Source organism: Punica granatum, chromosome 3, assembly GCF_007655135.1.
Source record: "Punica granatum isolate Tunisia-2019 chromosome 3, ASM765513v2, whole genome shotgun sequence".
In the NCBI taxonomy this organism is placed as follows: domain Eukaryota; kingdom Viridiplantae; phylum Streptophyta; class Magnoliopsida; order Myrtales; family Lythraceae; genus Punica; species Punica granatum.
The window spans coordinates 37,155,079-37,170,953 of NC_045129.1; the positions used below are offsets into that span (position 1 = coordinate 37,155,079).

Genomic DNA, 15,875 nt, shown 5'->3' on the forward strand with positions numbered 1-15,875 from the left:
TTTCGTTTTTTTTTAAATTAATTTCATTGATTAATCATTACAAACAACCTACAAATATATTATAATTTATAAAAATTAATTGTAATTCTTTTGGAGATTTTAGAAATACAAAAAGAAAAAAGAAAAACGATAATCCATGAATAGTACAGCTACGCATCTTGTGTTATAAAATTGTACAAAAATCTATCTATATATGTATGAATTAGAGGTTTTTCATTTCACTTAATCTGGCACGTTTTTTCCTACTAACTGTCATGGTGGGCTGAAACGGACAAAGTCCTTGGAGGGCCCCAAATAATTGTCCATTTGGAGTCTTCTCTTTAGCTCTTCTCCATCATGGAAAAATATCTTCCTTTAGGCCACATTTCCATTTCTATGGCTCAATTTGGTCCCCCTCTCCCCTCCAATCCCATTACTTGCAACTCATTTGCTATACCACAAATCTCTGCAAAAAATAAAATATAAAAAAATCATCTTATAATACTTTAACATTTTTTTTGCCTAGTGATTAATGTACATCAAAGTTTGTACTGAGACCTGGATTCAAATCTTCTTGAGGCCACCGGAATGCCTTTGACGTAATTACCGTTCAGTGCGCCGCCGGGGGTTTACGGAACCCCGAGAATTAGTCGGGCTAAGCTCGGACACTCCGGGTTAGCAAGTTTAATTATTCCTCTTTCGACCGTGGCAACTTTTTCATAATTCTTAAAATTAGAATAATCCCTCAGTAAAAAGTGAAAGTAAAAATCAACATGAATTGGTTCAATCGCCCGAACACCTCGGGTTAGCAAGTTTAGTTATTCCTCTTTCGACTGTGGCAACTTTTTCATAATTCTTAAAATTAGAATAATCCCTCAGTAAAAAGTGAAAGTAAAAATCAACATGAATTGGTTCAAGCGATTTGATCTTTATTTTCTTTAAATAAAATCTCGAATTCAAGTTCTTGTCAATGTGAAAAATTCACGTTTGGAGAACTTTATCCCTTAGTAGGCCGATCCGGCTCAACTTAATTAGTTGGGACTTAATTGAGCTTTCGAATATCAACGTTCACATCGGGAAAAAAAAAGAATGTAAAATGTAAACTTCAAGGTGAGGATCGGATAGGTCTGGTCAGCCAAACTAAAATCGCATCCCCGGAATTAATTTCTGGTGTCCATTGCAAGCATGAAGCGTTTGGTGTATTTATCAGTCAAAACAATTGAAAATCATTCATTTGATTATGTTTTGTTGGTGGCAACCAAGGAAAACTATGGCTGGTCCAAAATAGCAATGGGTGAACAAGAAAATATCTGTCGGGGGGCATTCTAGTAAAATCGAAGAGCCTTCTTGTCCGTACATGTTGTCCTGTTAACGACCGATCTGCTTTGTCGGGCGGGCGGGTTCGTTTGCCATGCGAGCGAGCGAGCGATGAGAAGTTGAAGGAGGAAGAAGCTGCTGGCTCTGTCATCCATTCAAAGAGTGAGCAAGAACAGAGCACACCTTCAGCTCTCTCTCTCTCTCTCCCCCCTTCATTTCATTGCTCAAGAGGCTGAGAGATAAGGGAGAGAGCTGTGGAACTGAACGGCCATGGCAGCTTCTACATTCTCAGCGAAATGCACAGAGCCCAGGTGGGTCGCTCAGTCTCGTCCCAAGAGCTCTGCACGCTCACCCTACGATGGCAGAACCTCTAAGCTCGCGTTTCTGAGGGCCCCGCGTTTGGGATGTTCGGCGAGGAGGAGCAGGAACCTGTGTGTCATCACCAATGTTGCCAGCAACCAGAAGCAAGATCTGAAAGAACCCTTCAACCAAGAAGATGGTAAAACGAAATCTCCCGTTTACAGTTTTTGAATTTTCACTGGTTTAGGCTTCAAAGTTGCTCGGGGCGTGCCGGAATTTTGGCTTACTTGCGTGCTTCGTATTCAAGAAATGGCTCGATATGGCACATGTTTAAGCTCATATGTAAAATTTAAATCGGATAGTCATAGATTAATGCTGCATAGTTAAAGATTATATATTGAGTTTCCATTGAATGGAAATTTATCATTCTGGCAATGTTCTTTAACGGAAAATTGACTAATTAACTGCCGTGGGTTTCTTTTTTTCCTTGGAGTTTGCATCAGATGCTCCTGATGTGTTCATTCCTGACCCCGTGTCAATTGCCTCGAGCATCAAGTACCACGCCGAGTTCACCCCTTCTTTCTCTCCAGAGAAGTTTGAGCTGCCAAAGGCATATTACGCGACAGCTGAAAGCGTCCGTGACGCTCTCATTATAAAGTGGAATGCCACTTATGACTTTCACGAGAAGATGGATGTAAAGCAGGCTTACTATCTATCCATGGAGTATCTACAGGTCAATCAGGGTGAAACTATATGATATAGACTAACGATAACTTTTCTTGAGCTCTGTTCTGTATTTGCTATAAATGTCAAAGTTATGTTGTAATGTTTCCAGGGGAGGGCGCTGCTAAATGCGATCGGTAATTTAGAGCTTACGGGCGCATATGCAGAGGCTCTGAAGAAGTTGGGACACAACTTAGAGGATGTGGCTAGTCAGGTCGGGTTTCAGATTTCTTTCATCTCAAGGCCACATTTGGTATGAGTGAGCCGAAAGGGACTGGAATGCAATTGCCTTCTAACTATGAAAATGTTCCAATTTTCAATGACGATTCCAGTCAGAGTACCTTTTGTTTATGTTGTAGCTTACATGATCTGAAAGTTCATATTTGGCCGTCCCGAGCAGGAATCAGATGCTGCACTGGGAAATGGGGGATTAGGCCGACTGGCTTCTTGCTTCTTGGACTCCCTCGCGACACTTAACTACCCGGCTTGGGGATATGGGCTCCGATACAAGTACGGTTTGTTCAAACAGCGGATCACAGAGGATGGGCAGGAGGAGGTTGCAGAGAACTGGCTCGAGGTATTCTCATGCTCAATTTATTTGTCCTATATCAACTTAAAAATGTCTGTGGTCACATATAACATAAATTAAGAATGATAATTTTTTCTTTCTACTGTCAAAGTTTGAAATACTTGCTCATTGATCTGAAGTCACTTTGCAGATGGGAAATCCATGGGAAATAGTGAGGAATGATGTCTCTTATCCGGTGAAGTTCTTCGGCGAGGTTGTCACAGGGCCTGACGGTAGAAAACAATGGATCGGGGGTGAAGATATAATGGCCGTTGCATATGACGTCCCAATTCCAGGATATAAGACTAAGACCACGATAAACCTGAGATTGTGGTCCACAAAAGTTGCAGCAGAAGAATTCGATCTGCGTGCCTTCAATGCTGGAGATCACACCAAAGCATCTTCAGCTTTAAAGAATGCCGAGAAGGTTCATATGGATACTCTGACATTAATTCTTTGTAATCCTGAAAATCGTCAAGACCACTACATACTAATCCAAGATTGTCAAGCTTGTCGGTATGTTTATTATTTAACAATAGTCAATGTTTCATGATGAATGATGATCGATCATTTCTTGGATCAGATTTGCTACATTTTATACCCCGGGGATGAATCAGTTGAGGGAAAGACTCTCCGACTGAAGCAACAGTACACACTGTGTTCTGCTTCCCTCCAAGATATCATTGCACGATTTGAAAGGAGATCCGGCGATCAAGTGGGCTGGGAGAAGTTGCCTGAGAAGGTTGCTGTGCAGATGAATGACACTCACCCAACATTATGCATCCCCGAGCTGATACGAATACTAGTTGATGTGAAGAATCTGAGCTGGGAGGAAGCTTGGAAGATCACACAAAGGTGCTTATTTTTATTTACATCTCTTTGCTTAACAAGCAAAAATCCATTCAAACTCTTAAGTTTCTTTTCCATGTCCTGTTGAACTTTTTTCCAGAACTGTTGCATACACAAACCATACAGTGCTGCCTGAGGCGCTTGAGAAATGGAGCCTGGATCTTATTCAAGAGTTGCTTCCTCGACATGTGGAGATCATAAAAATGATAGATGAGGAGGTAACACTAGAGAGTCGTGGCTCTGGAGATTGTCCTAGTTCTCCTTTGCTCTTTCTTGGAAACACCAAAAAATAGGTCACAAGTGTAGGATTACCCTTTGAAAGACCGTAAGATTTAGAGGAACTTGAACTACTTATAACATAAGAAAATAGAATCCTAGAGTTGTTTCTTGGAACAGAACATGGATTGTGCATAGTGCATAACCGAGTAGACGTCTTCTTGTGGCCTAATTCTGACTTGTTTCTTCTTTCTGTTCTGATTAATGACAATAAACCAGCTGATTCACACGATTATTGCGGAATACGGTGTAGAGGATCTTGGCTTGTTGAAACAGAAGTTGAAGGAAATGAGGATATGTGACAACGTTGAATTGCCAGCTTCGGTTTTGGAGTTAGTGGTAAAAGAGGAAGACACCAGTCCTGACGAGGAAGTTATCGTTGCTCTAGAAGAAGAAGAAGAAGAGGAGGAGGATCAAGAAGAGGGAGAAGAAGAAGAGGAGGAGGAGGATCAAGAAGAGGGAGAAGAAGAAGGAGAAGGAGAAGGAGAAGATAAACCGACTGATGAAGAAAATGATCAGGTTATAGAGGCAGTTACCGCGATAGACAAGGTCTCATTTGATCCCGACCCGAAACAACCAAAGCTTGTTAGAATGGCCAATTTATGTGTCGCTGGAGGGTTCGCAGTAAATGGGGTCGCGGAGATACACAGTGAGATCGTAAAGGAGGAAGTCTTTAATGAATTTTACAAGGTATGGATTCAGTAAATTGGAAACATTACGGTACTGTTTGTGATTTCCATGTGAACTGGTACCCATTTAATTCCTGTAAGAGTAGCATTAACAAATTCACGGTTCCTTTTTTTTTTTCTCTCTTTTTTCTTTTCCTTTTTTCCCTTGGCATGTTCGGATAACAGCTATGGCCTGAGAAGTTCCAAAACAAAACGAATGGTGTGACACCACGAAGATGGATCAGGTTTTGCAATCCTGATCTCAGCAAAATCTTGACCAAGTGGATCGGGACAGATGACTGGACCATTAACATGGAGAAATTGAGCCTGCTTCGAAAGGTAAAGGAGTCATTTGTCCCACTTAATGCAATGACTTAAACTTCAGATGTTGATTTCGCTGCAAGAGAAAAATGAATGTTGATTCACATCACGACATCATTTCTGAAGGACATACGTGCTTGGCATTACTAAAAGCCTTACATGATATACATTGTTGTTGCACTCTTCTAGACGTTATCAGTAAGCTAACATGGTATCACAGACTTAATATAGTTTTGATTCATCAGTCCAGATAATATCCTATTTCTGTCGACTGTTGCATCTGCCCACCTTCCACGTAGTTCCTGCTTACACCTCAAAATGCCATGTCAGGCTTAAAGATAAGTGGGAGCATTATGACAAACCATTTTTGATGTACAATGTTCATAGGACAATAAATCACTTAACAGTTACAAGGTTAATGTGCATTGTCCACAGTTTGCTTATAATGACGATCTCCAATTGGAATGGAGGGAAGCAAAGAGAAAGAACAAAATGAAAGTCGCGGCCTTTCTGAAGGAAAAGACTGGCTACAGCGTCATTCCTGATGCCATGTTCGATGTCCAGGTTGTTTGCTTCACCATAATCTTTTTCCACTTCTTTCTTTTCGCCCCAAAGTCGATCATTAGTCTTCTTGATCCAAATTGAGAGTATTGTGCTTGATGCCTTTTCAGATTAAGCGCATTCATGAGTACAAGCGGCAGTTGCTGAACATATTGGGGATTGTATACCGCTACAAGAAAATGAAAGAAATGAGTCCCGAGGAGAGGCAAAGGAGCTTTGTCCCTCGGGTCTGTATATTTGGAGGAAAAGCATTTGCCACGTATGTCCAAGCGAAGAGAATTGTGAAGTTCATCACGGATGTTGGGGCCACCGTGAACAATGATTCCGAAATTGGCGATCTTCTGAAGGTATAAATGATTTTGCTGCATATAAGTACTAGTTGATTTCTGAAATTTTTATAACCTATGGTTTGTGATATACCATATTGTTTTACTTCGAGGTAAACTTCATAAATTGTCTAATGCGTCCACGTTCATCAGGTTGTCTTTGTCCCTGATTACAATGTCAGTGTTGCAGAATTTCTTATTCCCGGAAGTGAACTGTCGCAGCACATCAGGTATCAACTGCATTTCTGCAATTTTTAGACGTCTTGTTGCCGGTCTCTTTTGCAGACATTGCATTTTGACATTCTCGACACAAAATGTACTCAGTACTGCTGGGATGGAGGCAAGTGGAACCAGCAATATGAAGTTTGCGATGAATGGGTGCCTCCTCATTGGAACCTTGGATGGTGCAAACGTCGAGATAAGAGAAGAGGTTGGGGAAGATAACTTTTTCCTCTTTGGTGCGAAAGCCCATGAAGTTGCCGGTCTAAGGAAGGAGCGGGCTGAAGGAAAGGTAACATAACATGCCATGTACGGTGTTGCTTGGACAACATCAATTTATGGTCTCTGATTTGTGTTACTGTTTGCAAATTAACAGTTTGTGGCAGATCCGAGGTTTGAGGAAGTGAAAGCTTTTGTGCGGAGTGGTGTTTTCGGTCCTTACAACTATGAGGAATTGATGGGGTCCTTGGAAGGGAATGAGGGGTACGGTCGTGCTGACTATTTTCTCGTAGGCAAAGATTTCCCGGGTTACCTTGAGTGCCAAGAAAAGGTCGATGAGGCATACAGAGACCAGAAAGTGAGTACATATAATCACTTCTTTGGTTAACATTGATTCTCTATATATTCAAGTGTGTACCTTTTCATACTAATGTTTTGATTAACATTGACTGTGTGGGGGCAGAGATGGACGACAATGTCGATACTGAACACGGCAGGCTCATATAAGTTCAGCAGTGACCGAACGATTCACGAGTATGCAAGAGACATATGGGGAATTGAGCCCGTGTTACTTCCATAAAGGGTACTGATCCAGGAGACAGAGGAAGGGAAAAACAACTAAATGTGTACCAAGTTGTAACTTAATGTAATTCAGTTGATCCACTGACAATGTCACCTACTAGAGTGCGATCAGTTGCTACATAATGATGGATCTGATTCGTACAACATGGCAGGCCATAAAAGAGGTATTCAAGTTATGCGTGTAAGGCGCGAGTTTACGTTGGGAAAGGTTACTCTTGGAGGAGAAAAAGTGGCGCTCGACTCTCTGAATCAAAAGTCTAGCTTGATTGGTAGCTTTCTCCTTCCTGATGAAAGATTCGAGGAATTCCGAACTCCAAACTGAAACCAGAGTCCTGCGCCCCAGAAAATAATGTTCATATCAATTTTAATTTAGTTTTGTGTCTCTTGCTGATCATCTTTAAATGATCAGAGATCGAATAATACAGATTTTTCTTACAGCCGGTAGAGTTGCGGTATGAGCAACTATATGCTATATATTAAAACGAAGATTTTCCATGGGAATGAAAAAGAAAGATCTTCAACTTGAAGCCTGCAGGGACCAAACCTTTGGTTTTGGGAACGGTATTTATATAAGCAAAAGGGGAACTATTTGAGCGGTGTATATTTTGGAGGCTCGTAGTCTGAAAAATCCTAGTTTTGGCTTCTTCGATCTTTGTTTTTCGGTTTCAGGATTACTCTCGCTCCTTGCTGCTCGTATCTTCTTCTTGTATCTTCATCCTCAAACTCTGATCATCTAGACAGTGCTGATATATATAGGAAATGAACCCCCATAATAGCAATTGCCTTCAGTGCATCCATCTTTTCGTTGAAGAGAAAAACAGCAATTATCGGAGCGATAAGTAAGCCCACCATGCTGATTAGGGGTGATCGGTTCCGGGTACCCTATATTTTTCATAATACCCGGACCCTACCCTGTAAGGGACAGGTTCCAAGATTTTGGAACCGGACCCCTACCCTGTTGAATCATGGAATCGGACCCTACCCGGAACCTGTATTATACCACAGGTTCCGGGTACTCTGTTGGAACTTGTAAATTTTTTCCTTTCGCTAAATAAAATCGAAAATGTCACATATATAATCAGTAATCATGCCAAATAGATTATCAACAAAATTTAGATTAATCCACAACAATGAAATAATAATATGTCTCATCAATCCATCGACAAAATTGAACATCCATAATACGATATCACATAACAAAGTGCCTATGTTTTGATTCATTAGAGGAGATAGTAACTTTACCCTTTCCTCTTTTTTTTTTTTTTTTTATAAATAACCGGTTCCGGGTACCCTGTAGGCAGGAACCGGAACCGGAACCGATTTTCACAGGTTCCTAATTTTAATACCCGGAACCTATCCTATTTTCAATACGAGCTACCCAGACCCTACCCGTTAGGGTAGGTTCCAACCGGTTCCGGGTATACCCGGTACCCGTGCACACCCCTAATGCTGATCACGTTGCCGTAGACTCGATGATTAGCCCTGCCATGCCAACCGCACTGAGTTGCCAAGTTATAGCTGTCCAGACCAAGTTCACTATATATGAAACCTCCCCTAATGCAAACCCCGGCGCTTCTCCCTTTTGCAAATGCCTTGAGTCCCCCCTCCTGAAAGAGCCCACCATGTATAGACAACTCGCCCCGGCTGAGTTGCATATTTGCTGTTGAAATTAGAAGAGCCAGATAAAGCATTTGTTAAAATGATAAGAAAGGGTAGAAATATTTATCACAAACAGTAGTACATAACGAGATCTTTTTTTTTTTTGGATAAGTGATATAATGAGATCATTTTTGGGTGTACCATATTGATAACACGTAGAATGTATATTATGTTTCTTTTATCAGCATTATGTGCAATATTAATAACATGTACAATATATGTAGTAATTATCTCGGAACAGTGAAAAAGTGATTACCAGTTCGAAGATCACTTTTAATGTTTGCCTTCAAGGAATTTCCGGAAGCAAAATTGCATCCTGTTGAAAATCGACCCATATATATATGTGCGTGCGTGTGAGTGTGCGCTGCTGAAGAAGCTATCTGCAGACAAATCCGATCATCACATATTTCCTCTTGGACGCTTTGTTGGAGTTCTGGCCCAAGCCGACGTCGATCACTAGGACAGATGAGATTATGATTAGGATTAGTAGCATCTCTGTACTAGGACGTTCATGCACATCTCTGCACCAGAAGAACAACCATACTCGGGTTTATAAGATAACGAAAAGTACACATGGGGGGGGGGGGGGTGTTGAGGACCGGGAGGCGGATGCATTGAACTAGGCTTTTGATCTACTTGCTACTCCCTCTCTTCTCGAATGACAATCTTCCCAAGAGCATGGACACTGTCTGGCCTGCGAGGAGACCAGGTCGACTAGATTGCCATCTAGAGCCACCATACATAATGGATCCTGCTCTTAACAACTCCCGTTTCACTCACAACCGGCATGTTATCGATCAGTTTCGCTAATTTTCTTGCTGGTCCTTGATCTGTCATGAATCAGTTTCCATGCCATCATACGTCTTCTCGTGGGTTCTGCCTATTTAAGTGCTTTGGTGCATTAGGGGAGCCATATTTACTAGTTCGATCCCACCTATATTAACCATTTTGATGAGTGTTTAGCTCTATACAAACGTTTATTTATATAATGCGAATAATAATTTCGTATCATCTTTCAACATATATATTAATTAGCTCCCATGCGCAGTCAATATATATTATTGCCCATATAACACACATCATGTGATTGTAATTTCCAACAAGGCACACTTGATCTATGTACACACACATATATATATTCCTATCAAACAATTAATATAGAAGAATTTGTCTGAGATAAAAGAGTCGTCACATAAGACATTAATGACCATTTCCATAGTAATGCGAATAAGAATTTCCTAGACACGTATTTCCTATATTAATTCACGAATTACATGTTTTAAATTGATGTAGTTATCGAAGAAAGAAGTCATCATAACTCTCTTGCACCTGGCTAGCTTAGCCAGCCAGGCTTTGAGATTGATTAGTTAATTAGTAGTTTCCAGGAGGAAGTGGTGCTATAAGGTTGTAAATTGTTTTTTTATGTAACCGGTTATATCATCTGACTTATGTTATAAGTTAATAATTATTCAATACTTTAGCATAGGTGATTGCGAATTTATGACATAATACTATTCAAAAGAAAATAAAGCATTTTATTGAGTTTTGTGATGCAATATCACGTGATAAACTCATTACATGTAAAATATATACGGGATCAATAGCGACTGAGACCAATGGGATGCAATAAAATAACAAAACCTTATATAATCATTTTCTTTTTCTTTAAGTATGAACGCATTGAGTTTCAAAAAAAAAATTTTAAATAATCCGTACTTTTACCCAAAAAAAAGGGAAAAAAAATACTCGCTCATAATTTAGAGTATGGGGTCCTACTCACTGATATTTCACATATCTCAGCTCGCTCTCAATTTTATTAAAATAGTACAAAAAAGACGACCCAAATTTTGTTTATTATTATGTTTTATTGTGAGAAATTTGTTTACTATTTGAAATAATTCCCATCCCACTCCCTCTTCTCCCATCTGTATATCTCTCTCGCCTCAACTCCGCCTAGCTTCTCTCCAGTACTGCCGGTGACCGGCTGGTCTCCCTCCTCAGCCCCTAATGTAATTAACCCTCTTGGATGACGACATGAACAATAGAGATCGTGCGATGATAACTCTGATGATCCCGTCAAGAATGCGCACTGTGGTTATTATCATATCTTCCGGATTACATGTGAGAAGAAAAGTAGTATCAGAGTCATCCAAAGCTAGGTACAAGGCGGCCTTGATCTCTGCGACCTGGCTGGAGTGAAAGAGGAGCACGCAAGAGCGCAGACGGCTACCTTCAGCCTCCAATACGGTAGGGTTCTGGTTCCAGATCGAGTTCTCGGGTTCTAATAAATGACTTCCTTGATTATCCGGATTGCGGACTTTCTAAAATGATATTGCTGGTCAGTTAAATTTGCTTTAGATTTTGTTGGGAATAAATTATAATGATTTCTTAAATGAATATTGTGGGAGGAGAGAGAGAATCTAAATATTAATCGAGGTAGTTTAGGTAAGTAAAGGTGTCGTCCTCGAATTTTATGAATGAAAAAGAAATTACTATTGAGAAAAATTAATTCCTTACAAAGTTGACCCGATTTAAACCCGAATTAGTCGAATTTCATGGGATTTTCAGATATTAGGTGGTTCATATTAAAACAAGAAAAAGAAAACAGAGGATATTTTTCGCTTAACTAAGTTTTTAACATCTTGAACAAGGCCTTTCATCACCCACGACCATATATATTCTTGATCCATTAACAAAATTATAGGAGTGGCCGGGAGAACTGCTCGAAAGTATGTATGCTAGAGCAAAGGGACATTGCAAATGATTAATTCTCGGTGATGAAATCGACTTAATGTCAGTTCCTGGGGTAAAGTAATTATACGATATATATCGCCGATCACTAATAGTATGCTGCACGATCAAAATTTGCCTAAGTCGGTCCCTTTCAATTCCAAATTCTAGTTCTTGTAATTATTATCTTAACCACGAAACACCTTTTCGATTGCTTGCAAGTTCGAGCAAAGCCTGCAATAGATAATTAGAGCTTTGTGGGGTACTTAGAATATCGACAGATGATCGATATGATCTTCAGGTTCTTTACGAAAAGTCCCCAGTGCCCTTTTCGGACAAGTGGGATTTGCCAATGCCAATGGGAACTTATCCCATCGGAAAAGGTCCTCGAGACTTTTTGAATGGTGGGCCAATATTGTATGTCCTTCCACATTATTAATCTATATAATTAAAGGATACGTCTTTCATACTAGGGGTGTGCACGGGTACCGGGTATACCCGGAACCGGTTGGAACCTACCCTAACGGGTAGGGTCTGGGTAGCTCGTATTGAAAATCGGATAGGTTCCGGATATTAAAATTAGGAACCTGTGAAAATCGGTTCCGGTTCCGGTTCCTGCCTACAGGGTACCCGAAACCGATTATTTATAATAAAAAAAAAGAGGAAAGGGTAAAATTACTATCTCCTCTAATGAATCAAAACATAGGCACTTTGTTATGTGAGATCGTATTATGGATGTTCAATTTTGTCGATGGACTGATGAGACATATTATTATTTCATTGTTGTGGATTAATCTAAATTTTGTTGATAATCTATTTGGCATGATACTGATTATGTATGTGACATTTTCGATTTTATTTAGCGAAAGGAAAAAATTTACAGGTTCCAACAGAGTACCCGGAACCTGTGGTATAATACAGGTTCCGGGTAGGGTCCGGTTCCATGATTCAACAGGGTAGGGTCCGGTTCCAAAATCTTGGAACCTGTCCCTTACAGGGTAGGGTCCGGGTATTATGAAAAATATAGGGTACCCGGAACCGATCACCCCTATTTCATACATCCCTCAAGATAAAAAAAGGAATATATCTGATTATATGTGTGTGTGTGTGTGTGGAATCCGGTCCTATAGAGCTAATTTAAACGAGCCTCAAAAGTTAAATTTCGAATCATACAAGCTCATTGTAACTTCTGCATTTTAGATTACCATAATACCGTGTGAGATGAATGAAAACATTATCTTAACATTGCCCGTATGCATGTATATTGTTGAAACATGATTTTTTAACATCAATAGAAAAATGATACGGGAGATGCGAAGAGATGCGGTTGTTAAAAGAGAATAGAGAGAGAGAGAGAAAAAAAATCATGATATTCGCCTACCTAGACAGTAATGATAATGGATGATTTACTAACAACATACGAAATCTATATATATTGGTGCTATGCTATTTATGATATAAAGCACATGATCTTTATATATATGTCAAGGTTCAATGTTTCTTGTTAAGGTATTATTCACCCTATGGTCCCCAAATTCATCTCTCTCTCTCTCTCCCCTTCACTATGAAAGTGTCACTCTCACCTCTATGAACGGTAATTTATATAATATTTTGGTGTCGGCCGGACCATTTTGGCCGTTGATCTTGATCCTTCCATCAATGGTCTCATCATGATCAATTAACTGCATAACACGACTTCACTCAATATTCGTCAAGCTTTAACACACACACACACATATATAAGTGCCCTATATGTATAGCTAGGTTTGATTAGTTTGTGAGGTCAACCTAAGTTGGTTTATGTATACCATCTTTTTCTCAATTCACCATGAACTCGTCTCATGCATGTCGGACGTTATGGCGTTAATCTCGGCATCATTTGACGCACTTAGGATATTCCTAAACTAAGTAACAGTTTAGACACTTCTTAACATGTCCGAATAATCGCCCATAATATATATATATTTGGATTCGATCTTTATATTTGGTTTTTATGTAGTATTATTTGCCTCGCCAATAATGCTTATAGAGAGATTTTCTAGGGATTGGTTTAAAACGCGGTGAGTTCAAAAGTAGTACTAAAAAGTTATATTTCAGTTGGGCTGTTATTTTATTTTCGAAATAAATAAATGATTAATTTTGGGCTTGTACTCTGAAGTTAATTTATCAATGAAGAGACTACTGGAGTTCATCCAAAAAAATAATAATAATTTTGACATGACAATGACAAGGATGAACTAACGATCATATATGCATTGTTTTCTTGTCCTAGAGGTTTGATGTAGCGAAATGCTATAATTTTGAATTTCAAAAAATTAATTAAGATGTGTGTGTGGTTGTGTGTACGTAAGATATTATTTGATCTATGAATGATCACGAATAGTTGAAACACATCATTATATATCATGTGAATAGATTCTATTAATTAATAACTCTTTGTTGTCTTATATCATACATCATGCGATAAGTTCATCAAGGTCGAGTAGCACCATTCCTAACCGAGATCGTCGAAAGTATCAGAGAGGTCGGTGTCGGCAATCTCATCTCGGGAAGAGATGGGTTACAAGGAGCCACCATTTGCCGTGGGTCATAATCCTAGGTGCAGACGGTCAGACAGAAATCTAGACCAAGGGCCGGGGCGCACGAGAATAGCAAAGAAAAATTCAAGGACAGGTCGACACCAAAATTTTCAATGTCTATATACACTTAATACATAAATAAATCAAATGGCTTGATATGTAGCAACTATACTAATTGATAAATATTTTGCTTACAAGAAAAAAAAAAAGAATCTATATTTTGCTTACTTCTCGTGACTCTATTTTTCCTCCCCTCCTCTCCCTCAACATAGTTTTATCAATCACATTCCACGAATTCGAATTTTTCGAAGTATAAAAAGCTGATATATATTTTCAAACGTTAGCCAATTAATTATATGAATCACTAATTACATGATATACGTAAGTAGATGTCAAGATATCAAAGAAAGTATAGAGCAGTAGCGCACACTTTCACATTGTAACTAAGGGGTTCCAAAGTCGATCCTCATAGTGGAACTATTTGCGTCCATTTATTAGCTATTCGATTTCTATTTCATTATATTTGACTCATATACTTTTCCTTATAATCGAAAAAAAAAAGTTGTTATTACAATTTCTATATTAATTTTATCAATCCAATCATCCAAATGACATCATCATGGTAAGGAAGGTCGACGATGCCAATTTTTCTAGGTAAACCGACTACGTCTAGTTTGTGTCCGGTGTCATTCCAAAGCCTCTTTATTCAGCAAATAATTAATGGTGCATATCAACATAAACGGTTTTGTATATAGGGATTAGTCACTACATACTAACGCGTCACGCAGACTCATAATTAATTTTTATTTCTATAGTTATTTTTAATATAAATTTTATAGTTGTAATTGACCATATTTACAAGTTATATATTATATTATAAACTAATAAATTTACTATTGATAAAAATTAATTTATATTAATTATATATATTTATGACTAAACTTTTTTTCCAGCTTATATTTATATATGGGTTAATGCAAGGAAATGAAGAGTAAATCATTCATAAGTTCCTAAACTTGTTCAACTGGTATATTTTCGTACGATGATTGGAGGCCTCTCATCATATTTTAATACTTGAGAGTATACTTTAAATATCTATAATAATAGATTTATCATGATCTTATTAATTAAGCAAATTTCCTGCATGTAAAGGACCTTTTTCTAAAATATTTGAGGATTAGATTAATGAAGTTTTTGAGTTTTTTCTTTGGGTCAATGAAGAACTTTTTTTATTTAATTAATCGCACTCTAATATTAGTAAGGATGAATATATGCATATATATATATATATGTATATATTAATTTTTCACAAAAATAAATGGCATATAGTATTCTAGGGAAACATATACCAAAATAATCTGCGATTAAATATAAAATGAAGGGTGCAAATACTTCCACGTACTTGAAGAACTGCCTATGGAGTATGGACAATGGACCAATCCACTGAGGCTCGGACAAAATATAGAACAATTTTTAAATATAAATTAATATGCATTTAATCTATAAAAAGTAATGTCAGAAAAAGAAATATCTGTTGCACTTAATTTCTGAATGTTGGGACGAGGAATTATTTACTATGACTTTATAAATTTCTTCAACTTGTTAGCACCGTATACATGAGAAGGGGGGAAAAAAAGGGCTTATTACCCCAAAAAACTATCTTTGAATTGCCGATCTGCCATGTGACTTCACCATTGTCAATCAATCCTTTAGCTCGGGATCGTTTATGAAGAGATATCAATATCCAAAAGATTGTTACATTACTCCAAAGTAAATCTGGGATTGACAAAATAACTACTGGTCTTCATTTGGCGTAATAAATTAATCAGTGCATTATGTTTCAATTTTTTTAAGAATATTATAGCTTGAACATATATATACACAAGAAGTTTATTCGCGCAGATGTTTTATGATAATAAAAAACAGATAATGTCAAAAAATAAGCCAGTTGCCCGTGTACGTACGGATTAGATATATCCAACGGCTCGCGTGTACTTCT

The 15,875-nt window shown here is 38.4% G+C and overlaps 1 protein-coding gene across 3 annotated transcripts; it reads left to right on the forward strand.

Annotated features, from left to right (window-relative positions):
* The first annotated feature begins 1,355 nt into the window (after nucleotides 1–1,355).
* On the forward strand, nucleotides 1,356–7,403 carry LOC116200211 (alpha-1,4 glucan phosphorylase L-2 isozyme, chloroplastic/amyloplastic-like). 3 transcript variants are annotated; one of them, XM_031530998.1, is made up of 15 exons: nucleotides 1,361–1,795; nucleotides 2,100–2,329; nucleotides 2,432–2,533; nucleotides 2,720–2,896; nucleotides 3,039–3,314; nucleotides 3,471–3,742; nucleotides 3,837–3,954; nucleotides 4,232–4,702; nucleotides 4,867–5,019; nucleotides 5,437–5,565; nucleotides 5,673–5,909; nucleotides 6,042–6,118; nucleotides 6,213–6,399; nucleotides 6,484–6,684; nucleotides 6,790–7,403. In XM_031530998.1, exons 1-15 carry the CDS (start codon nucleotides 1,567–1,569, stop codon nucleotides 6,904–6,906), a joined length of 2,976 nt encoding a protein of 991 aa, XP_031386858.1. In that variant the 5' UTR covers nucleotides 1,361–1,566; the 3' UTR covers nucleotides 6,907–7,403. The 3 variants fall into 3 exon arrangements, 2 of the variants coding, with proteins under 2 accessions (XP_031386858.1, XP_031386859.1); XM_031530999.1 differs by having other exon boundaries at nucleotides 1,656–1,795; nucleotides 2,090–2,329; XR_004155691.1 differs by lacking the exon at nucleotides 6,790–7,403 and having other exon boundaries at nucleotides 1,356–1,795; nucleotides 6,079–6,118; nucleotides 6,484–6,675.
* Nucleotides 7,404–15,875: the final 8,472 nt, after the last annotated feature.

What these genes read in the sequence shown, in the direction of transcription:
- LOC116200211 (XM_031530998.1), top strand. Translation starts at nt 1,567, where the DNA reads ATGGCAGCTTCTACATTCTCAGCGAAATGCACAGAGCCCAGGTGGGTC. An exon ending in GCTTGGAAGATCACACAAAG is followed by an intron (nt 3,743 to 3,836) that starts GTGCTTATTTTT and finishes ACTTTTTTCCAG; the next exon opens with AACTGTTGCATACACAAACC. An exon ending in AAATTGGCGATCTTCTGAAG is followed by an intron (nt 5,910 to 6,041) that starts GTATAAATGATT and finishes CACGTTCATCAG; the next exon opens with GTTGTCTTTGTCCCTGATTA.